This window comes from Neovison vison, chromosome 11, assembly GCF_020171115.1.
Source record: "Neovison vison isolate M4711 chromosome 11, ASM_NN_V1, whole genome shotgun sequence".
Lineage (NCBI taxonomy): Eukaryota > Metazoa > Chordata > Mammalia > Carnivora > Mustelidae > Neogale > Neogale vison.
Genome location: NC_058101.1, coordinates 164,659,358 through 164,683,652, shown reverse-complemented (window position 1 = coordinate 164,683,652; position 24,295 = coordinate 164,659,358). Strand labels below are relative to the sequence as shown.

Genomic DNA, 24,295 nt, shown 5'->3' with positions numbered 1-24,295 from the left:
AAGCAATTCCTACATGCCATGCACCAAAGATTCTGTAGTGAATTAAAATTCCTGGCCTTGAAGGGTTTACAGTTTGGCAGGGCTGAGGGACAGGCAAGCAAATAAAAAGTAAACGCAGTAAGTTAGATGGTGATCGATGTCATGAAGGAAAGCAGTAGTAGGAGATAAAGGAGTGAAGCGGGGATTACTGTTCCATGTGGGAAGGCCTCATTCACATCAGGTGAGTTGGAGGAGAAATGGACAGGAAATGAGGGAACGCTTTGGGCAGATAGCTGGGAAGAGCTTCTAGGCAGCAAATGCAAAGGCCCTGAGGCAAGAGCAGGCTTGTTTGAGGACCAGCAAGGCCAATGTGGCCACAGCCAAGTAAGCAAGGAGGGCATTGTGGGGAGAGGGGTCAGAGAGATAGCGGGGGGTTAGACCACAGATGGCCTTAGAGGACATGGTGAAGACTTTGGATTTTACTCTGAATAACATGCATTAAAGGATTTTGAGCAGTGGGAAGATAAGATCCGGTTTCATCATGAAAGACCTGCTGTAGTGAGAGGTAGTATCAAGAGTAGGGACTACTGAACTAATCTTGGAAAAAGTTGATGGCAGGGCCAGGACCACGAGTCAAGAAGGGGAACGGGTGGTTTGAGGAGAGAAGGGGAGGCTGTAAAAGGTGGGCCTGGCAGCTCAAAGGGCCCAGTCAGTCTCACATTTCAAGTGAGACAGTCAATGTGCTTGTATTTTCTCTAGCCACTACATTTGACCATCTGGGAAGAGGCACAGAGTAAGTAGAAGTCGGATTTAGTCAGGGATTTTCAGGAAAAGGAGAAAGTTGAGGTCCTTTGCAAGGAGGTAATGATAAAGTTAGACCATGGATTTGCCGGTCTTTGCCACTTCCTCTGTGTCCCATTTCAGGCATTTTCTAGAAAGATAAAATATTGGGCACACTGTCTCCAGAGCAAGAGCCAGATTTTCAACATCAGTTTTTTCAAAATATGAGGAGTTCTATCTGGATAATAACAATAGCTCTCATGATGACTGGTAACAATCATCAAGAGTAATACAGGCACTTTTCCAAACCTGGGCTTGCTCGGTTACATCCCAGAGAACCACAATTAAGAAACACTTCCGCAAACACAAACACATTTCAGCCCATGTTACGAATCAAAAGAAGAGAAGTGGGATGGGTGTATGTCCCAAGCTAGGCAAGGAGAGATGTGAGTACGTGAAGGTAGTAGGCAGGAAAACCCCACAGGCTCAGGCTGACAGTCCTGGTGAATTGGAAGTGTTGCTGGACTCCATAGAGAGCGGTGAGTGAGGACAGATGGGGGCACGTGGCCAGACGGTGGGCTCCTCGAAGCTGAGCTTCTGTGGGAGGAGGCACAGTTACTGATGAGAACAAGGTCTAGGGCATGATGTGCCATGTGTGAAGAAGAGGTGGGGAGAGGAGGTCATGGCGGAGAGGCCAGGAAATGGGAAGCATCATCTAGGTGGATGTGGAAATCACCGAACATTCTGAAGGGGTCCGTGTCAGGGAGCGACAGCGAGCCAGCGCTCTTCCCTGAACCTCGACCATCACAACTGTGATGACAGGCTATGGACCACGGTCGCCAGTGCCAGCTTTGGGATCACTTTCATTCTCGCCTCTGCTCTGCCTGCCTCTAACTCAGCCATGTGCCAAAGGGGAGACAGATCTCCTTATTTTCTTTTCCTCCAGCAGGGAAGCCAGCTAGATCTAACAGGTGGGCCCTGTGGGCACGGGACACACCCCTTAGGTCACAGCGTTCCCTGGAGTTCCCTGCTTGTTGGACTCTAAAGACACAAGAGGCTTTGGGGCACATTCTGGAAACTACTAAAGCAATTTCCCTCCTGTTCAGTGTGCTTCTCTACCTGTTAGTATGTGTACCTGCCGGGGAGAGTTGGACATTACCAAAGTGTCTAACGTCCCTCTAGTGTGACGTGACCAGCTGGAGTTCATGCTCAGGAGGCACTCAGGGCAGTGGGGATGAGTCCCATGTCAGGGTGACATGCTCTTTCCTCGGGTCATGCTCAGGGCCGCTGAGGTCAGAGAGCTTGGGTGATTTACCCAAGGACTCAACATCAGGAAATGCAGAGGTGACAGCTCAGCTCAGGCCTGTGTGTGTGGAGTCTGAGTCTTTTTACTAAGTGAGATTTTCAGTTGTATATATCCTTCTGAATCCTGAGCCCCTTAACAGGGACAGACCTGAAACCCGTTCACAGGAAGCATTCGGACCCGGTATTCCCCTTAGCCGCTAGGATGGCCCCCTGCCTGGGATCGTTGTTCAAGATATATGTGACCACAGTGACCCAGCCCTTCTTCTCTGCCTCTCCCCTCTGGACCCTTCATTCCCATTTCAGAGTCCCCAATACCCGCATGCCTCCCACTGAGGCGTCATCCCTCTAAAGGTGCTGAACTCGTCCGGGAGGAAAGCTGGGTCGAGGCGGAAGCAATGGCTCCTCACGAAGGGAATAAGAAAAATGAGACATTTTACTTTTAGATTCCACAAGGCTACATATATTGAGAACCAGGATGTCTGAGAAGGATGCTGGCCGTCATTGGCAGACAGCTGGGGAGAAGAGGGACGTTTCTGTGCCGGGAGCTCCTTTTGGGGACCTCTTCACTATTCACAGAGGGGAAGGCAGGCCCCCACCATGGGCTGGCAGGTGAGGTTGGTGAGGCGTAGGGGGCCACATAACTCTCCTCCTCTTCCAATGTCCCCTAGATCATTCTGAACTTCACGTCCATGGATCTGTATCGCAGCCGCCTGTGCTGGTATGACTACGTGGAGGTCCGGGACGGCTTCTGGAGGAAGGCGCCCCTCCGAGGTAACGCAGGAGCCCACCCCCTCCCCCGCCTCCTCTGTGGCTGTGGCATTGTATGATTTGCAAATATCATCTCCCATTCAGTGAATTGCTTTTTTGTCTTGTTGACAGTTTCCCTCACTATACAAAAGCTTTCGGTTTGATGTGGCTAATTCCTTCTTAAGAACTACTTAAATCATAGTCTCTTCATCCTCTGCTGAAATCCAAAGGCTGGCCAAGGGTGATCTGGCCACCCTGGTGTGGGAGCCAAGAGTCCTGGCAGAACTAGTGCCTTCAAAGCTCTATCACGAAGTCCCTTTCCCAATCTGGACCTCAGAGTCCTCGGTACGGGCTTCTGGGCCTCCTGCCAGGGTGACGCTCAGTGTGTGGGTCATACAAGTGGGAGTCATACAAGTGGACACAGGGAGACAGACAGGCACAACTCCCCAGCTCCAGGCTCTCCTCCTCATCTGGGCACTTTCAGAGGCTCCATTTTCTCTCTCTGCAAGGTCTGGCTTAAGGGTGCCCACAGGGTAGCTGTGGGGGCTCCCCACCTGGAATAGTGGCCTTCACTTGTTTGCACAGGATACTTTGTCCCTTGTTGGTGAGGGGAGTTGTGAGTAAGTGTGTGTGTGGGGGTGAGTATTCAGAAGCACAGGACAGAAGATGCTTTAATGGCATGGAGTTAGGGCTAAGAGAGGCTTTTCCTTCAAGCCTGAGGAGCTGTGTGAATTCTCCTCCAATCTGGGCATGCTCCTAAGTTGCCCAGGACTGCCCATTAGCATTAGAACCTTCGTTCCACAGCCCGGCCTGAAGCAGGCTGATGAATCCTTGCTATCCATCTCTTTCTGATATTCGAATACTTCTTATTAGTCACCCAAAGCAGCTGTCATTACAACACTTCCTCCTGCAGACGTGGAAGCGTTTCCAAGATTCCACTTACTTTCTCGTAACTTGCATTCCTAGGTCAGCACCCTCTGTCCCTTGCCGAAGGTTGGGCAACACCCAATCTTATTTGGAACACACAGGTCATCCCTCGTTGATTCTTGACTACCGAGAATTCCACAAATGACCATCCCCACCTGCTGACACGGATTCTTGTCAGGGTTTATTTCAAAGGGGACATTTTCTTTTTTTTTTTTTTTAAAGATTTTATTTATTTATTTGACAGAGAGAGACCACAAGTAGGCAGAGAGGCAGGCAGAGAGAGAGAGAGGAGGAAGCAGGCTCCCTGCCGAGCAGAGAGCCCGATGTGGGACTCGATCCCAGGACCCTGAGATCATGACCTGAGCCGAAGGCAGCGGCTTAACCCACTGAGCCACCCAGGCGCCTCAAAGGGGACATTTTCTGACCCAGTCCCTGGATTCTAGGATTTCCTTGGGGTCCTCTGACATCTCTTGCATTTGGTCAGATGAAAACATTAGTAATGTCCAAAGAAAACTGTGTTCATTCTTGGTGATTACTTGTTTGCATGGAGATCAAATGAGAACAGTAATGGCAGTCATATGTTCCTTTAAAAAAAGTAAATAAAACACAGATACAGCTGGTTATCGTGAGGAGCCCCTTTCCTCCCTGAACTCATATTCCATCCCACAGGTGCACAGAACCCTCTAGAAGTCTAGTACTCTCTGGCTCTTCAAGGCCATGCTAGGTCCTGGGCCAGACTCAGGCCAGCTGCAGGGTCTTGGGAATTCTTGCCAAGTGCAGAGCAGGGCCAGAGCCCCTGAAGAAGGAAGCAGGACTGGCTTCCTGGAACAGGGAGTGAGAACGACCTGCTTCAGGCCTCACTGCCCTCTGTCCACACTGTCTGCACAGGCCGCTTCTGTGGGGGCAAACTACCCGAGCCTATTGTCTCCACCGACAGCCGCCTCTGGGTGGAGTTCCGCAGCAGCAGCAACTGGGTCGGGAAGGGCTTCTTTGCCGTCTATGAAGGTACTGAGGAAGAGTGACAGGAGGAGTCAGATATGGGGTCCCCGGGCATCCCAGAACAGCTTGCTCCTGGCATCCCAGGGGCAAGGTTGAGGGCCCATGAGGGAGGAAGCAGAGATCCTGGTGGGATTGGCCAGGCCCCGGGGGCATTGAGAAGCGGGGAGGCCCATGGGAAGGTCTGGAGGAGAGGGAGAGTGGGGCTCTTGAGTTGGGCAGAGCATCCTAACTGACCTCGCTCTGTGTCCCTGAAGCCATCTGTGGGGGAGATGTGAAAAAGGACAATGGCCACATCCAGTCGCCCAATTACCCTGATGACTACCGGCCCAGCAAAGTCTGCATCTGGCGGATCCAGGTGTCTGAAGGCTTCCACGTGGGCCTCACCTTCCAGTCCTTCGAGGTAGGTCAGAGACCCTTCAGGCACACCTCTTCGTGGGCTTCCAGGTGTTGGGCCTGGCAACCACCCCTCCCCCTGCTGACTGAGCCCCAACCCTCAGATCGAGCGCCACGACAGCTGTGCCTACGACTACCTGGAGGTGCGTGATGGGCACAGCGAGAGCAGCCCCCTCATCGGACGCTACTGTGGCTACGAGAAGCCCGACGACATCAAGAGCACGTCCAGCCGCCTCTGGCTCAAGTTCGTCTCTGACGGATCCATTAACAAAGCCGGCTTTGCTGTCAACTTCTTCAAAGGTGCTCCCTCCCATTCGCCACGCAGCCCAACCCCTGCGGCGGATCCAGCCCCTTCATTCTTTTTGCTAGTGTTTAAGATTGTCTGGTGTTGTGTGGTCGGAAGCCTTTGTGTGAGATCTGTCCTGTGTCCACAGGTCAAAACGTGCTCAACAGCTTGCTCATCTTGCTTGACTGACCCTTTATGTGGGTTGATCAGCAACTCCCATCTCCCCCTCCTCCAGCCTCTGGCAACATCATTCCACTCTATCTCTCCGTATTTATTTCTTGGACTTGACTATTTTAGACAGCTCACGTAAGTGGAATCCTGCAGTTCTCTGTCTGCCACTGGCTTCTTTTACTCAACAGAATGTCCTTAAGGGGCACCTGGGTGGCTCAGTGGGGTAGGCATCTGTCTCTTGATTTTGGCTCAGGTCCTGGGATGAAGCCCCGAGTCAAGGTGGAGTCTGCTTGAGATTCTCTCTCTCCCCCTCCCTCCGCCCTTTCCCCCCACTCGTGCTCTCTCTCTTTATTTCTCTCTCAAATAATCTTAAAAAAAGATAATGTCCTTAAGATTCATCCATACTGCATATGGCAGAATTTCCTTCTTTTTTTAAGGCTGAATAGTATTCCACAGTGTGTCCAGAACACATTTTTTAAATTGAAGCATACTATGGTGAGTGCTGTTAAGTGCGTAAACCTGGTGATTCACAGACCTGTACCTCTGGGACTACTAATTTTTAATAAAAAATTAAAATTTTTTAAAAAAGAAATTGAAGGATAATTGACATACCATATCCTATTAGTTTCAAGCATTCAAGCATAGTGATTCAACATTTATGTACATTACAAAATGGTCACCATAGTGAGTCTAGTTACCGTCTGTCCCCTTACAAAGTCGTTACCATCTTATGGACTATACCCTACACTGTACGTTACATCCCCCGTCTTCATTTATTTTATAGCTGGAAAACTGTATGTCTTAATCCCCTTCACCTTGTTCATCTCTCTTGTTCATCTCTTGTTCATCTCTCCAGTCCCTCCCCTCTGGCACCCATCAGTTTGTTCTCTGTGTCTATGAGTCTGTCTCTGTTCTGTGTTGTTTGGTCATTTGTTTTTTTTTAGGCTGCACGTCTAAGTGAAAACATATGGCATTTGTCTTTCTCTGTCTAGCTTATTTCACCTAGTATGAATTCACTTATTCCGTGGTGTCACAAATGGCAAGGTTTCATCCTTCCCATGGCTGAATGATATTCCCCTGAATGGCTCTCCCCAATCTTCTTTATCCATTGATCTATCAGTGGACCCTTCGGGTGTTTCCATAGCTTTGCCGTTGTAAATCACATCTCAGGGGGTAGGGGGGTGCATGTATCTCTTTGAATCGCTGTTTCATCTTCTTTGGATAAATACCCAAAAGTGGAATTGCCGGATCATATGGTATTTCTATTTTTAACTGCTTGAGGAACCTCCATACTGTTTTCCACAGTGGCTGCACCAATTTGCATTCCCACCCACAGTGCAGAAGGGTTCCCGTTTCTCCACTCCTCCACCAACACTTGTTATTCTTATCTTTCTGATACTACCCATTCTGACAGGCGTGAGGTGGTAGAGCTCAGTGTGGTCTTGATTTGCATTTCCTTGACGATGAGTGATGTTGAGCATCTTTTCATGTGTCTCTTGGCCATCTGGATGTCTTCTTTGGAGAAATATCTGTCCAGATCTTCTGACCATTTTTCAATCAATTGTTTGTTTGGTTGGTTGGTTGTTTTAAATATTGAGTTTTATGAGTTCTTTATATATTTTGGATATGAACCACTTATTACATATGGTATTGGTAAATATCTTCTCCCGTTAAGCTGCCTTCTCATTGTATTGAAGGTTACTTTCACTGTGCAAAAGCCTTCAAGTTTGACATCATCGCATTTATTTATTTTGCTTTCATTGTCCTTGTCTGAAGAGACAGAGCCCCCCAAAATATCACTATGACCAGTGTCTGAGAGCTTACTGTCTGTGTTCTCTTCTAGGAGTTTTATGGTTTCAGGACTTATATTTAAGTCTTTAACCCATTTTTAGTTTCTTTCTGTGTATAGTTTAAGTGTCCAGTTGCATTCTTTGGCATGTAGGTTTCCAGTCTGTCTATTTATTAAAGAGACTCTCAGGGAGCACCTCGGTGGCTCATTAGGTTAAGCCTCTGCCTTAGGCTCAGGTCATGATCTCAGAGTCCTGGGATCAAGCCCCACTCGATCTGCTCCCCACTCTCTGCTCGGCAAGGAGCCTGCCTCCCCCTCTCTCTGACTGACTCTCTGCCTACTGTGCTCTCTCTCTCTCAAATAAATAAATAAATAAATCTTAAAAAAAAAAAAAAAAAGAGAGAGAGAGTGAGAGAGAGACTCTCAGGGTATCTGGGTGGCTAAGTCGGTTAGGCATCTACCTTCAGCTCCGGTCATGAGCCGGGGTCCTGGGATCGAGTCTCACATCAGGTTCTCTGCTCAGCGGGGAGCCTGCTTCTTCCTCTCCCTCTGCCTGCCACTCTCCCTGCTTGTGATCTCTCTCACTCGGTCTCTCAAATGAATAAATCAAATCTTAAAAAAAGAAAGAAAGAAAGAGAAAGAGACTGTCTTTTCCCCATTGTATATTCTTGCCTCCTTTGTCATAGGATAATTGACTATATAATCATGGGTTGTTGTTTTTTTTCCTGGACACTCTATTCTCTTCCATTGATCTAGTTTTCTATTTTTGTGCCAGTAGCATACTGTTTTGATTGATTGGTTTTTTTTTTTTTTAGAGTTGATTGATTTGTTTTTGATTATAGCTTTGTAGCAGAGTTTGGATTATGGGAGCATGCTACCTCCAGCTTTGTTCTTTCTCAAGATTGCTTTGGCTGTTCAGAATCTTTTGTGGTTCCGAACAGATTTCAGGATCATGTGTTATGCTCTGTGAAAAATGGCATATTGATGGGGATTGCGTCAGATCTGTAGATTGCTTTGAGTGGTATGGATGTTGCAACAGTGTTACTTCTTCCCATCCCGTACCACATTTTCTTTTTCCTTATCTGTTGGTGGATATTTAGGCTGTTTCTACATCTTGGCTCTTATGATACTGCTGTGGTGACTTCACACGTTCTTTATTCAGCCATTCGACACACAGGCTCTAGGAGGGGTGCATAGACCCTGGTGCCCTGCCCTTGAACTTATGGCCTAACTGCGGAGAAAATGTGAATTCCAGTGAAAAACTGCATATCTCATTGAGTAAACGACAAAGTTATGTAAAAGTAGTTGACGCATGGTAGGTGCTCAGCTATGAACTGAAATAATAACTCAAGAGTGGCCCTAAAGTCCAGAAGTTTATATGGAAGACATGCCGATGAGGCCTAGAGGCAGGGAGTGATGTAGAAGCTTGGGGAGGAAGCCGGATAGTGTGGAGATGTCTTTCCCAGTGTCACAGGGGGCCAGTAATCCATCTGAACCTCATTTCCTCATCTGTATAATGGGGATAGTAAGAGCCCCTCCATCACAGGTCATGTCAGGAATAAAGGAGAAAGGAGGAAATAGCACTTACCCAGGGAATGGCACAGAAGAGGAACCAGTCCATGGTGGCGGCCACCAGCCCAGCCACTGTGGGAGGCTCTGGGGGGTCCACCTGTCCCCTCTTTAGGTCACTACCTGTTCCTTCGGGGCTCTCAGGAGTAGGATCACCTGGGGACTGGGTGGGTGCTGGGTGGGGCAGGGAGGTCCACAGCCTCAGAGCTCTGAGTGGCCCACAGCCTGCTGCCACCCCCTACAATGGGGCTGGAGGTGGTCGCAGGAAGCCTGAGGGAACCCAGACTTGACTCACAAGCAGAGGGCAGGAGAAGAGACCCAGGCCCCAGCCTGGCAGTCATTGTCCCCCTTTCCTTCCAACCGGCAGAGGTGGACGAGTGCTCGCGCCCCAACCGTGGGGGCTGTGAGCAGCGGTGTCTCAACACATTGGGCAGCTATAAGTGTAGCTGTGACCCTGGGTACGAGCTAGCTCCAGACAAGCGCCGCTGTGAGGGTGAGTGTCCCCTGCCCAACCCATGCGAAACTGCCCCTATGACCCGAGCCCTCTAGCCAAGATCTCTCCTGCTCTTGGACACTCCCCTCCCCTGCGAAGCTAGAACTCCCTAGCACGTTCTTCACTACTGGTGGACAAGGAAGTCCCCCAGAACACACTTACTAAGTGGATACACTCTGGATTGTTCTTTTTTTTTTTTCTTTTTTCTCATTTTTATTCTTTTAAAATGCTAGTCTTGACTGGCTGACTCATTCCGTCACCCTCCAGAAGGTCATGATCCCCAGTTTGGAAACCACTGTCCTCAGACACACACTGATTTTTTTTTTTTTTTTTTTTTTTTTGGCCTCTCCCGATACCCTGCCTAGGTGAAAGCTGGTGAAAGCACTCCCCACCAGCTGCCTCCAGCTCCACCCGGTCCTGCCGGGCGGGCTTCTCTCTACCCGCCTCACCAGGCTTCCAGTCCCCCATGCCCATCACCCAGCCTTCCCTGAGCCCCTCACCTCCCTCCTCCTTTTCAGCAGATGTCCTGGCCGTTCTGTTGTTGAGAAGGTAGAAGTGTTCACACACACGCTCCTGAGTTCCTCATACTCTGAAGATACCCTCCTTTCCCTGCCTGCTTCCCTCCCGCTCCTGACAGAAGCCCCAGGGCTGCAGGGAATCCAAGAGCCCCAGCTCCCTCACCTGTCTCTGGCCCCGACCTAGAGTAGGGGCTCCTGGCGGGTGATGGCACCTCTCTTGCCCCCCCCCCCAGCTGCCTGTGGTGGATTTCTCACCAAGCTCAATGGCTCCATCACCAGCCCGGGCTGGCCCAAGGAGTACCCCCCTAACAAAAACTGCATCTGGCAACTGGTGGCCCCGACCCAGTACCGCATCTCCCTGCAGTTCGACTTCTTCGAGACAGAGGGCAATGACGTAAGTGCCCACGGGGCTGAGGAGATGCAGGAAGGTCTGAGGCGTGGGAGCCGGCTTCTGTCCCTATAAAAGAAATACCCAAAGAACGTAGAGGAGGAGGGACTGCTCCCAATTTTAGGAAGCAGGGGAGGCTGGAGGAGGAGGGCTTGAAGGCCAGGGGCACACAGGTGGTGGTGTGGAGCGAGGCAAGACTTGCAGCTTGCGTGGAGAGCTCGAGAGGATCCAGTGGGGCTGACTTGGCACCCTCTTTGAGTTATTAGATTCTGTAAAGTGGGTGACTGAAGACAAAAGGACCCTCAGAACAGGGAGCCTTCCCAGGTAGGGGTGGTCAGGAGAGACTTCCTGGAGGAGGCAGGCCTGGAGCTGCCCTGCCCTGCAGGTGTGCAAGTACGACTTTGTGGAAGTGCGCAGTGGGCTCACAGCTGACTCCAAGCTACATGGCAAGTTCTGCGGCTCTGAGAAGCCCGAGGTCATCACGTCCCAGTACAACAACATGCGCGTGGAGTTCAAATCCGACAACACAGTTTCCAAAAAGGGCTTCAAGGCCCACTTCTTCTCAGGTAACCCGGACTTCCCAGCTCTGAGCCCGCCCCCACCGTCCCTGCCACTGTACTCCTGCATTTTCTAGCCCTCCCAGTTGCCAGGACAGCAGGCTTTGTCCCCTGTTCCCCCCACTAGCCCTCTACCACCAGGCCAGCCTCGCCCTTCCAGAACCGTATTACTCCCAAATCCTCTGGGATTTGGAGCCAGCCTGAGGATGGGCAAGACATAGGCATGCAGAAATTAAAGGAGAGGGCTTTCCAGGAATCAGGAGCCATCATGCCGAGGCCCCAGAGATGGCAGGCCCTGGGAACAGCGAGTTCATCGTGGCCAGAGAACACGGGGTACATGTAGAGGAGAAAGGTCTTTGACTTGGACTATGTGGGGCAGGTGATCTTGGGGCAACCGCATTTCTAATCAGAACCTACACATGCCAAAAGGGTTCATGCCGGGACCTTCAGAAAAGATGAGGAGCCTCCCTCTCTTCCAGGCCAAAACCTTCCCACTCGTCCTCAGCCCTTGGGTGGGGGACTCAGATCCAACCGACATACATTTACTAAGAGCTGTCCCACATAAGGCTTGGGGATCAGGTCCCTTTGGTGGCTTCATCTTTGGGTGGCCAGAAAGGTAGTCTCTGAGCAAGGCCTCCAGGGGTCCCAAGGGACCCTTCCCCTGCTTTACTCATCTCTCTCTGCTTCATCCTGGGGTGAGGGTGGTGGTCTTTCAGAGGCAGTTGGGCCTGGGACATAGACAGCGTTGGGTGGGGACTCCATGAAATTGAGTAGGGGGAGTGGGAGGCAGAGGGAGTGGCTCGAGTGGCTGGTTTTCTGCGGGAGTGGCCCAGGGATCCTGATCCCCAGCAGGCCTGGTGGGCCGGGCATGGGTGGCAGGAAGGCAGGAAGCCACTGGCCGAGTCCATGCTGCCTTCCTTCTCCCCTCCTTTGCCCAGGGTCCTGCATCCTCGAGCCCCCTACATTGTGGTCCTTCACCCCTGCCTGCCCCATCTGGATGCCATGCCCTGCCCCTGTGCCCTGGCCCCTGCTTTGGCACTGCCAGCCATCCTGCTCTGCTTACCAGCCCCTGCCCCGCTGCTTGCTCAGACCCCTCCCCATGCAACACAAATCCTTTTCTTCCCTGTGCCCACCTGGAAATCCTACAGGGTGCTTACCTGAGGGCTGAGGGGATGTAACACCTACTCAGGGATGGGCTTGGTCCTGGGGAAGCCATTACCTGCTTACTCTCGTCTCTTCCTGCCCTTCTGTCGCTCCGGTCTTGGAGGGGGGAAGGGGACCAACACCAGCACATCCGTCAGGCCTAGAGCCCAGGGCTCTCCACCCCCGGGTACTGCCCTACCCTGGCATGACACTGGGCCAGCCGCCCCTCAGCCCCGCATGGACACGCGCGCACACACACACACACCTGCACACCCGCGCACACATGTGATGCCCTGCGGCACAAGAAACCTGCAGAAGACCCGCACTGGTGGGCATCGAGGTTGAGCCCTCAGGGCGTGGGGCATCTGACTCTGGCTCCCCAGGAGGGGGGCTCTTTGGACTTTTGGGACACCCAGCGAGGAGACCCTAAGCCAAGAAGGAGAAGAAAGAGCCTGAAGACCTTCAGTCTGACCCCAGCCACCTTCTGGGGCATTTGGCACTGGAGGGTGAGTGCCCTCTCCTTGTCCGGGCCCGTGTCCACCCCCGCCCCCTGCTCCTGCCCCTCCTGCACCCTGCTCCCCTAGCTCCTAGGGAGGCTGCCACACCCACTCCCACCAGCGTCCAAGCCCTGGCCCAGGACACTGCGGCAGGCCTTCCTCGGGACTCACTTTTCTATTACTTGTCTGTTCAACCACACATTTACCCACGTAGTCATTCCTGGAGGAGGCAAGTATTTCTTCTACCCCTCCTATCTGCCAGGCACCATGCTAGGTAGGCATTTAAGGTACACATATGAGGAAGGCGTGCAGATCAAGATGTTTCTGAGAACTCTTCGCTCAGTTCGTGAGCTGGGAGCCCTGAAGCTCTAGGCATAGTCACAGGCAAACCCCCAAGACAAGTTGTATGTGCCCTTCCCCACCACCTTCCTGCGGGAGGGGTGGGGTGTGCCCCAAAGGCAGCTTCCACAGGACCCTCAGCCAGGGTCCTTGGTGAGGTTCTGAGGCAGAGCTCTGGGAGGGACTTGTGGACTCTACCTCTTGACCCTGAGTTCTCATGGGCCCCCAGGGGTCTGGCCTACATGAGAATGGAGTGCAGAAGCAGGACGCTGGTCCTCAGTCCCTCTGCTGATGGAGACCAGGAACAGGGCTCCCTTTGTCAAGGACCCCATTTGAATGGCAGGGGGCATCTTTCTACCTCGCGGTTCCCCTCTGGAATTCTGGGTGTCCATCCAGTCTACACACCTTCTCCGAATGCCTGCCTCTGTGCCAGGCACACAGTCCCCAGAGTGAGCTCAGACAGACTGGAGAATATGTGGGTGCCTGGAACCAGGTGTTTCTCTGTGTGTCAGTGCGCATGGGTGTGTGCGTGGTGGAGCGCCTGTGGGAGTTGACCTGAGCTTGAGAAGCTGCGTGTGTGAGAGAACTTGAGACACCCCCCCCCATCTGCCAAAGAGCCTGTGGTCTCTGCACGTGTGTGTCTTCGCACCCATGTGCTGGCCCCTGAGTGCCTGCGTCCACACCTGTGCCTCTGTGTCGGCGCCCGTGCACGCCTCCTCACACAGTGGGGGAGTGAGGAGTGAGGTGGATGGCTGGTGATGTGCGTGCACTGGGTAGCCGTGTCTGCCTGTGTATCCTGGGACCTTGTGTGCACGCCCCCACGTGTCCGTGTCTCTGCTGCCGTGTAGGGACAATAGCACATCCCTGGGGGCATCCTGCGTCTGGCAGCACGTGGGTGTGAGTGTGCTCAGTGCAAGCTGGAGGGCCAAATGAGATGGCGGGGCTCTAGGCCAGGCGCCCCCTTTCTGTGGGCAGCTCCCCTCTAGCAGAGATCTGTCTCTCTCCTTCCCCAATCTGCGGCCCCAACCACTGGGGGGACCCAAACCACTTGATACTCCTGGATCTGTCCTTCACCAGCTCCCCCTCTCTCCTCCTCCACAACGACCCCAAACCCCTCCAGGCCCTCTTTCTGCCACAGGCTTTCTCCCACTCTGTCCCCGTTGCTGTGCCCCTTCCCACCTGCTGCTCCTCCTTGAGCTGGCTGCCCGGACATGGCTGTCCCGCATGCATCTCCCACTGCCATCCTGCAGCGCCCTGTGACTCCACCTCTGAGGCCGGGCTGCTATTCACGGTTCACCCTCCCTGGTCCCTGCCCTTCACCCCCACCCCTTGGTCCCTTTTCTCCTTCTCTCTCTCGTTTCAGAAAAGAGGCCGGCTCTGCAGCCCCCTCGGGGACGCCCCCACCAGCTCAAATTCCGAGTGCAGAAAAGAAACCGGACCCCCCAGTGAGGCCTGCCAGGCCTCCCGGACCCTTTGTTACTCAGGAACCTCCTCACCTTGGACGGAATGGGATGGGGGCTTCAGTGCCCGCCCACCCCCCAACCTCCGCTCGGCCATTCCGGCCTGCCCTCCTTCTGGCCGGACAGAACTGGTGCTCTCCTCTCCCCCTGTCCCCCCTCCCATGGACAGGGGATCTTCCCTGCTCCCACCCCTCTCATTTTGATGGTGTCTGTGACATTTCCTGTTGTGAAGTAAAAGAGGGACCCCTGCGTCCTGCTCCTTTCTCTTGCAGTCTGCTTGTCCGTGTGTCTGTTTTTTCACTTGTCCGTCTGTCCAGTAAGCAGGTAATGGTAGAGGGTGCCCACGTTGGTCAGCTCCAGTCCCCAGCACTCCGTCCACCCCACTTCTACTTTCTCTCCCCACAGCTGGGCCACTCTGCTGGCTCTGCTGGAGGCACCGCCTGGGACCCCCCCCCACCACCACCGCCATCGCCACCATGGCCTGGGCCCCCCGGGGGGAGGAAGCCCAGCCAGCCTCCCGCTGCCCCTGGGGCAACCACCCAGCCCTTGGCCCTGCACAGACCTGGGCCCCGCCTTGTTTGCTCCCCTGCAGACAAGGACGAGTGCTCCAAGGATAACGGTGGCTGCCAGCAAGACTGCGTCAACACGTTCGGCAGCTACGAGTGCCAGTGTCGCAGCGGTTTCGTCCTCCACGACAACAAGCACGACTGCAAGGAAGGTGAGCACTGCTGGGGCAGCCCCCCCAGAAGTCCCAGGGCAGGGCCCACCTGGAGCCGCAGGGACTGGAGGCCAGGGCCCAGGAGGCTAGGGGTGCCACCACCATCTGGCTCCGATCGACTCAAGGACATGAGTGTGGCCTCTGAGGTCACCTTGTTCGGCCTCCCACCAGGTCCGCAGACTCCCCACACACACTTCCTTCTCTCCTTGTGCCCAACAGGAGGGGAGGGGCTCACGCCCATCCCCGAACTCCATCCTGAGAGTGATCTGGTTGTTGGTTCTTAAAATCCATGTCCCAGATGGCATGGCAGTTAAGGGCAGGGACTGCCTGGCCCAGCCCTGCCGCTTGGCCAGCCCTTTGCTCCCGCGGGACAGCTAGGTGGTCACAGAGCCACTTCCTCAGGGCACGGAGCTCACAGCAAGCACAACTACATATTTCAACCATATGGGTCATGCTTCAGACCCCCGGGGGACACTCAGAACAGGGTCACTGCCTCCCAGACACTGAAGCAGATATTTGAAAACAGCTCTCATATCATCACCAAGATCGTCCAGTACTTCTGTGGCCACGACATAGCATTGGCCTTCCAAGTCATTAATTCTGTTGTGTCCCCTGCCTGCTGGGGACACTATCCCAGCAGCACAATGCAGACTCGGCTCTGCCACCGAATGTCTGCGTGACTCTGGGTGAATCACTTCTCCTCTCTGAGCTTCAGGATCCTTATTCATGAGATGATCAAACAGTGGGCCCTACCTTGGCGCATGCTGTGTTTCATAGATCTCGCTTAAGCACCTAGCCCAGTGTCTGGCAAATGCCTCTTCTCACTGTCAGCCAAGGTACAGACAAATAAACTTCTGGCTAAGACAAACAACTGAAGCACTCCACAGTGACCCAATGGGGGGTTCCAGAGCTTCCAACCCCATCCCTTTGGGCTCTCCAAATATGGAGTTCCTGACTCACAGGGCCTCCACATCTTTTAGCTGGAGGGGACCTTATTTCGAGGCTGTCCAAAGTGCACTCCCTCCCCCCATCTTTCTGTACTGTGTGAAAAAGCGTTCATCAACACCAACACGGTAGCTGGGAGAGGGTTTATGCTTCTGGGCGGATAGCCTGGGCTTCATGTTGAGTCACTTCAGAAGCACTCAGCGGCCTTACTGACATGCTAGGCAAGTTACAGGTCAGTAGTTCCTGAGTGCTGTGCAGAGTTTAGCAGGGGGGTCAAGGGGGGGGTCCCTCTGCCCCCGAGGAGGTTGCAGTCTAGCTGGGGGAGAAGTGGGCCTACACAGAGAAGTTGGAAGGCGAGCTAGCGTAGAAATGGGGGATGGCAGCGAGTGTGGCTGTGGGGAACTACATAAGGCTGATGGGGGCTCCACCTGCCTCCATGAGGGCCTCTGCACAGCCCACTGGCTGCTCCCAGAGCCTCGTGGCTGTGCTTCCATCCTGCGAGCTGCTGACCGTAGGCACCCGCCTGTCCCTTTCTCCTCCCCAGCACGCCATGCATCAGCTGCCTGTTTTCCCCAGGGGGACCTGTCAGATTGGATGATAATAAATAACGAGCACCAGCTCTTCCATTTGTTGGGGAGGCCATGCTCTCAGAAGCAGACGGCAGGTTGCAATGGATGGAGCAGCCATAAGTAGTGAGAAGGGGGTGACAGCAAGTGTTCTTGAAGCTCGACTGACAAGAAGAGGAGAGAGGATAGGCAGCAGCTGGAGGGGATCATGGGGCCGTGGGAGAGCTGTTTCTGGGTGGGGCAGAGCTTTAGGAAGGTGCACAGCCTGGCAGAGCTGGCACAGGGAGTGAGGGTGGGTAATCTGCAGTATAAGCATCCCCAGCTGGTGGGTAGCAGTGAGCCCCAGTTCACAGAAGGAGAGACAAGTTCTTAGAGATGAGGAAAAGGGAAGGTGAGTTTGCAGGTAGGGGCCAGGAAGTTGAAGTGGTTCCTATCTGAGGCCTTGATTTTCTCCAGGAGACAGGAGGTGAGCTGGTCGTCCAGGTGGGAGGGGCTGGGGGTTGAGAGGGCTGAGGGTTTGGAGCCGCTGTTGAGGAGGTGAGAAGGTGAGAGGCAGAGCTGGCGAAGGACAGCTCCAAGAGTATCAAGTGGTTTGGGTCTCCAGTGGTTGGGGCCACAGTTGAGGTTCTCCAAGATGACATAGTAGGGCAGCCAGGGTGATCGGCCCCATGGTCCAGCCAGATAGGGAAGTAAATTAAGTCAACCAAGGAGGAAATATTGGGAGAATCCAGAAGGATAGAGGCCATGGAGCGTTCTCTTAAAGCCGAAGAAGCAGTAAAGGGACAGTGAGGGCCTGAGCACCCTAGAAGAACAGGGGGTAGTCACAGAGAGATAATATTTGTAGCACAAGGAGATGGTGGGTGATGGCAAGGCCCAGGGTAAGGTCATAAGCAAGTCCCCCTTGAGAGGAAGAAGATAAGCACCAGGAGAGCTGAGAAGATCAGGGACAGAGAGACCAGCCCTAGGATGGCCTCAGGAGTGGGTAGAGAACTGAGTCAGGTACCAATGTCTTCTGCGATTGTGGAGGTGTGGCAAGCCAGAGGATGACAGCATCACGGAGGGCAGAGGGGGTGTGGCCGATGGCCTCTGAGACCCAGGGATCTGCACAGGGGCAGCTGTGAGGGTGGCTTCCATGGATGCTGCCAGGCAGGGTCCCGCAGGGAAGCAAGCAGCTTATTTCTCCAGCCCTGGGTCCCAGAACAGAAAAGAAGTCATGCGAGCCTTCCATCCAGGGGCAGATGAGGGAAAAGAGAAAGAAGCAAAGAGGGCAGGAGGGAAGGGCTTTGTTTCTTCCTTCACAGGAGGAATTGGAGCCCTGGGGTCCTTGCTGATCCTCTTCCTCTCACTTCCCCATAGCCGGCTGTGACCACAAGGTGACATCCACCAGTGGCACCATCACCAGCCCCAACTGGCCTGACAAATACCCCAGCAAGAAGGAGTGCACCTGGGCTATCTCCAGCACTCCCGGCCACCGGGTCAAGTTGGTAAGTCAGCCACACCCCAGCCTGCACGGGCACCCCTGCTCCTGTGTGCCATCCTGCCGCCGCCTGTTTCCTGTCGGCTCCAAAACCCTGAATGACTCAGAGTGACACAGACTGCAGGCTTTTGGCCTGGCTGAGCCCACAGGCTGTCACCCCTCTGAGGATCCTAGTGAGACCCCTGTCGGGTCTGGACATAGGCCCTGTCTTCCATTGCCCCCCCTCCCCGACCTGGGTCCTCCCTCCTTGCTTCCAGCCGTGCCACCAGCAGTGACCACGTCCCCAGTCTCCAGGAGCTAGGGTCCAGAGAGGCCTAGATATGGGGCCTGCTTGCTGCCGCCCCTCAGCCACATTCTGAATTTGCTATCCTCCCTCATGCCCTTCAGACCTTCGTAGAAATGGATATCGAGTCTCAGCCTGAGTGTGCCTATGACCATCTGGAGGTTTACGATGGGCGGGATGCCAAGGCCCCCGTCCTGGGCCGTTTCTGTGGGAGCAAGAAGCCCGAGCCAGTCTTGGCCACGGGCAGCCGCATGTTCCTACGCTTCTACTCGGACAACTCCGTCCAGAGAAAGGGCTTCCAGGCGTCACACTCCACAGGTGAGGCCGCCTCAGGCCAGGGCACTGGGCAGCCAGTATTCACATGTTGTCGTGTTCAGCAAACATCTGCTGGTGCTGGTCCCAAAGGCAGGCCCAGGCTCGGGAGGCTCCAGGTGGCGGGGGGTGGCAGGGGGTGTGGTAAAGAGCATGTGAAGGCACAGCTGGACCAAGCCTGCGGCCTGGATGGGGAGAGGCTGTGTTCCAGGGGCCGGGCTGGGGAGCAGAGAGGGAGCATTAAAAGGAGAGTGGGGGAGGTCCTGATTAGGGGCCATGAAGTTGGAAAACAGAGGGCAGTGACTGCAGTGGGTGGGGAAGCCAGAGATAGGGAGGGAAGCCCCAGAGTCCCCAGCGGTAGGACGCCTGACCATGCAGCAGCCCACCCACATTCCAACCGTCAGAAGTCACCCATTCATTCATCCTACAGATATTTATTAACACATAACATGTTTGAGGTAGTGCTTCAAGTGCTGGTCCCCAAAATGAAGCAAACATCTCAGCCCTGGAGGGGCTTCCTTCATGATCCCTTGTCTGTATATTCAGCAACCCTTTACGGAGCTGTGGCCCCGCTGCGAGCCTCCGAGGGGCACAGGGCGGTGAATCAGGCAGGAACCCTTCCCCCACCCTCAGCCCAGGAACTCCCAGTCCAGAGGTGAGCCGGGCAGTGCACAGATAACGAGAGCACGAGACAAAACAAGATAAGCTCGAGCGGCGAGTGGGAGTTGGTGGGGGGAGGAGCCCAGGCACAGTGGCAACCCCAGGATAACTCGGGATATGTACACGTGGCCAGAGGTCCTCTCGTTTGGCCTGAGCAACAGGTGTATGAGGAGAGGCGCGAGGTGGAAACAGAGCAGCAGCAGAGAGAGGCCGGAGCCTAGGCTGGGGAGGCCTGGAACGTCAGAGCAAGGGTGTCTGGCGCAGGCTTCACAGGCTCCTTGTGGGTCTTGAGCCCCCTGTTGGGGCATCCCCAGGACCAATGGGTGCACAGCCTCCCCTCCACCCTTGCAATTCAGTTCCTGCTCTGGGGCCCGTCCCACCCCCTCCCCACTCCTCCAGGGAAGCATAAGCACTGGGCCTCCTAGAGGCCAGAGGGCTTCCTGGGGAGAATGGACATAGCTGTCCCTGCCAAGCATGCTCTCCTCTGCCCCTCCCAGCAGAGGGTCATGGACTGAAGGCCCGGAACTCTCTCTGGCCCTCAGACCTCTCTGTTTGGCCCACACTGTGTTTTTTAACAATGTGAGCCAACATTTAAAAAATCAAGAGCTTTCACCGAATATCCAGATGTAGCTCTTCTCTCTGAAGAATGGAAGCTCTGGCAACTAGGGCCCACATTCTTCCACAGCGGCCGTCAGACGGAGCAAATTAGCCATGTCCTCTTCTGACAGGCATGCCCTCCCCAAGCAGCCCGGTGTGTCCCCAGGCCTCTGTGGGCGTCGATTTAGAGGTGGAACCCCAGAGCACTTGTCCTGGGCCAGGTCCACACCCACCCACCACCAGGCACGTGGCCCTCCCTGCAGGGTCTCCATCCAGCTGTGCGGGTTCAGCGTGGTAAGGTGCAGCACCTGGCGCTCAGCTGGGCTTGGGCACTGGTGGCTGATCTTGCTGTTCTCCCACAGAATGTGGAGGCCAGGTGCGGGCAGAGGTGAAGACAAAGGATCTTTACTCCCACGCCCAGTTTGGCGACAACAACTACCCTGGGGGGGTGGACTGCGAGTGGGTCATAGTGGCGGAGGAAGGCTATGGCGTGGAGCTGGTGTTCCAGACCTTCGAGGTGGAGGAGGAGACAGACTGTGGCTATGACTACATGGAGCTCTTCGACGGCTATGACAGCACAGCCCCCAGACTGGGGCGCTACTGCGGCTCAGGGGTGAGACCCCACCCCCCTCCGCCCCCCGTGCCCCCACCCACCCCCCAGCGCCCATGCGACCTCAGCAGTTGTGGGATACCGGAATAGGTGGTAGCACAGGCCCGGCCCTCTGCAGGCGCCTGGAGACCAGGCCTGGTGGGTGGCTGCTCACGGAGGCCTGCCCTGCCCTGGGCCATCCCCACCCAGGAAATTTGGTCCTTTTTTGGCCAACACTGTGGTTTCTGCAGCCTCTGGGATGGGCCCTGCCCTGACCCAAGCCGGCTCAGGACTGTTTCGTTGGACCTACGGGGTAGCTTGCATCTGGAGAGGAGGCTGGAATTCCCTCTGCCTAACCCCCCCATCCCTTGTTTCAGTCCCAAGGCAGCTTACCAGGGCCTGGGGTCAGGGGCAGAGGTTTGGGGCAAGAGCCAGGAACCGGAGGCCTGAGCCAAGCTGTGCTCACTAGTCATTCTGGCTGGCCCGTAAAAGCACCCTCATCTCTTCCACTGCCAGTTTCTCCCTTTGGTGGGAGGCCAGGTGGTCCCGGAGCCATCGGTGCTATTGTCCAAGCAGATGCTGAGCATTGCTTCCTGGGCCATAAAAATGGCACTTGCAGAGGCAGTGGGCAAAAGCTTGCTCAATGGGATTTTAACCGAGGCCACGGGAAAACCACAAAGGTGGATTTATTTTCCCCTCAGTCAGAGCTTGTGGCTTCTTTTGTTTTTTTCTTTTGGTTTTGTGAATCCTTTCCCCCTTCAGAGAACATCATCTTCCCTCTCCATTACACATGGGTGAACAAATGGGCACACACACCCACCATTACAGGCACATGCACACACCACATACACACACACCCCCCATTACACATGGGTCCACACACACCATTACACATGGGCACATGCACTTACCACACACAACCCATTACACACAGGTGCACACACACGATTACTCAGGTGTGCACACACACCATTACACATGGGTCCACAAACACACACCATTACACATGGGCACATGCACTTATCACACACAACCCATTACACGTGGGTGCACACATGGACACACACACACCATTACACATGGGTGCATGCACGGGCACATACACACACCATTATACACAGGCACATGCACACACACACACACACACACATACACGCCCTCCCTCCTGTCACCTCCCTGGTCCCTCCCCTCTTTCCTGGCCGTGCTCCAGGGCAGCCTGGGCACCAGAGGAAGGGTTAAACTTCCCAGAGCTGCAGCACCCGCTGGGTCCAGCATTAGCCAGCTGAATGTGCCCTTAGGACATAGCTTCAGCCTCTGTAGGGCTGGGACAGGGTGAGGAGGTAGGGAGGTGGGGCAGGAGCAGGGCACACAAACCGCCCGTCCCCCATCTGCCTGGCTTACTGCTCTGGAGTCCCCTGGCTGCCAAACCAGCACCCCCTCCCCACTTTGCCCTCTGTAACTCCCTTGATCTGGCACATTCCACCGAGCCACACATCAAATCCGGCGTCCCCAGGTGGCTTCTTCCAGAGACTTCCACCAGGCTGGAGCCAACGGGAGGGAACCTGGGGAAGGAACCCAAGCCTGTCAGGGCTTCCTGGCAAGGTTGTTGGAAATGTCCCCAAGGTTCTCGGAAATGACGCTTTCTATGTCCTGAGAGCCAGGGCATCTGTGTTGATGCTCTGCCGGTAGCTCTCGCTCAGCTCTAAGGCCGCGATGGAGGGGAGGAGGGGCTTGCAGGAGCCTGGGAAGTTGACTGTGGCCAGAACTAGGAGAGGACAGGATGGGAATGGCCACATCCACGCCTGGGGACACAGCTGTCCCATATTCTCCAGGAGACAGCTGAGACAGTGAGAAGACAGCCTCTCAGAGGACCCACTCCCTTTATAAAACGCTTTCACAACCCTCCTCTCCTTTGCTCCCCACCCTGAACCACGGGGCTTGATCCCCCCCACCCCGCCCTTCTAGGCTTGGAGAGCAGGGAGCTTTTCTCCCATTTGCCCTTGAGGGAAGCGAGGCCCAGAGAGGGTCAGCACCTTGCCTAAGACTTCACAATTAGCTAGTTCATAGCAGCGCTGAGTTTAGAATAAGTGTGAGTCTGAACTGAAAGACAAGTTCCTCGTCCCCTGCTTTCTTCCCTCCTCCAGGAAGCCCCTTAAACTCCTGGTGGCAATAGTCTTCCTCCTGCTTGTCAGTGGGGCTGGGGGAATCTGGTGAATGTCTGGGAGCGCCCATCGTCCTTAGAGCAGGGGATCCTAGGGAGGAAAAAAACAGTAGCCTCAGCCTCATGCCCATCCCTTTCCTCTGTCAGCCTCCTGAGGAGGTGTACTCGGCGGGAGACTCTGTCCTGGTGAAATTCCACTCAGATGACACCATCACCAAAAAAGGCTTTCACCTGCGGTACACCAGCACCAAGTTCCAGGACACACTGCACAGCAGGAAATGACCACTGCCTTCCCATGGGGGTGGGGACGGGAGGCCTGCTGCCCTCAGTCACCTGGACTGCACAGTGGGAGGTGGGCAGGAGGTGGGCACCCCGTCCCTGTCCCCCAGGAGTCCCTCAGGTGCCAAGACCCGCAGGCCGAAGGTCCAGGTGAGGCTGTCCTCAGGAGGTGGGGGACCTGGACTCCTTCACGGTCCCTTCCTCCCTGCCCCCACCAGAGCAAGGGGGCTAGAGCCAGGGAGCCAGAGCTTTCACTGAGACACTTGAAGTGGCCATTCCTCTCTGGGGGCCTGGCCTGGTTGGGGAGAGCGTCTGTCAGCCCAGCCGCCCATCTTCCCTGCCCTCTCTGAGCACTCACTGCATTGCCTAGAGGTGGTGGTATATCTTCATTGTAATGTACGTTTCCCACCCCTCCTCCAAACTCCCTTTGGTTTTTTGAAGCCCCCACTTCCCCACTTCCTGGGGTGTGAGTGTCCACAGGAGTCCCACAGGAGCCACAGTGGGGAAACGCAGGGGAGGGGGTGGGGAAACAAGACAGGGCTTCTCTCGGGCCCAGCGGCTGGTCAGCCACACCAGGGCACCCAGACAATAAACTGAAAGTGTTACAGCCAGGATCTTGTGCCAGATGCCGTCTGGGACATGGCGGGGCGGGGGAGGAGGGAGGGGGACGGGGGCTGTCTCATTCCAGATGTGCAGGCTTGCTGCGTCTGGGACCAGCTGATGGCCAGGACACCTGGCCTCGCTGGCTGCCCATCCATCCCTGAGGGTGTGATTTCACACTCAGGCACACACAAACACAGCCGCCTCGCACACTTCAGCCTGTAGGCGTACAGCATACACGCAGTGCTCATAGCCCTCCCACACAGCGTGAGGAGTGGAACATTCTGTAAAGAGGGCGTGTGGGGGCAGGGAGGGGGAGGTATGTAAAAGGGGACGGGCATGCCTCTGTCCAGCTGGTGTCCATCCTGGTTTTCTGTCTCTGTCTGGGGAAAGGGGTGGGTGAGCTGGAGGGTGTCCTATGGAGCCCACCAGAACTCAGAACACTGGCATCAGCCAGAACAGGTCCACGAACGACCATTAAACTCTGCCTTCCTGCAGGTCAAATGCTGAGTGCTGGCCCCTGCGGGTCCTTCTCTTCTCATGGAGACAAGAGCCTGACACTCAGTAGCCACTGAGCAAACATTCCAGCTCCGGCCCCTCTCCCAAGGCTGTGTCTCATCTGGCCTCCTCCTTCCCGCCATTGCCTCCTCCCTCCCCAGCCAGCAGTGAGGTCCAGACCTGTTTCCCAGAGGCCAGGAGGAGAGAAGTCACATCTCTGCACCCTCTATTCAAACGAACCTCTCTCTCCCCTCTCTCTTCACGGATCTC

The 24,295-nt window shown here is 54.8% G+C and overlaps 1 protein-coding gene across 3 annotated transcripts in view; it reads left to right on the top strand.

The window, feature by feature from the left end:
• BMP1 (bone morphogenetic protein 1) overlaps positions 1–23,539 on the top strand; it is a 42,311-nt gene extending 18,772 nt beyond the window's left edge. For 2 of the 3 annotated variants that reach the window (XM_044225185.1, XM_044225186.1), the window contains 12 exons: positions 2,733–2,835; positions 4,627–4,743; positions 4,992–5,137; positions 5,235–5,430; positions 9,313–9,438; positions 10,190–10,350; positions 10,730–10,910; positions 14,933–15,058; positions 17,926–18,053; positions 18,434–18,647; positions 20,261–20,511; positions 22,796–23,539. In XM_044225185.1, coding sequence (XP_044081120.1) covers positions 2,733–2,835; positions 4,627–4,743; positions 4,992–5,137; positions 5,235–5,430; positions 9,313–9,438; positions 10,190–10,350; positions 10,730–10,910; positions 14,933–15,058; positions 17,926–18,053; positions 18,434–18,647; positions 20,261–20,511; positions 22,796–22,930 — 1,884 coding nt within the window. In that variant the 3' untranslated portion in view covers positions 22,931–23,539. Of the gene's footprint in view, positions 1–2,732; positions 2,836–4,626; positions 4,744–4,991; positions 5,138–5,234; positions 5,431–9,312; positions 9,439–10,189; positions 10,351–10,729; positions 10,911–14,243; positions 14,424–14,932; positions 15,059–17,925; positions 18,054–18,433; positions 18,648–20,260; positions 20,512–22,795 lie in introns of those variants that run through there. The other variant, XM_044225187.1, reaches the window with a different exon arrangement.
• Positions 23,540–24,295: the final 756 nt, after the last annotated feature.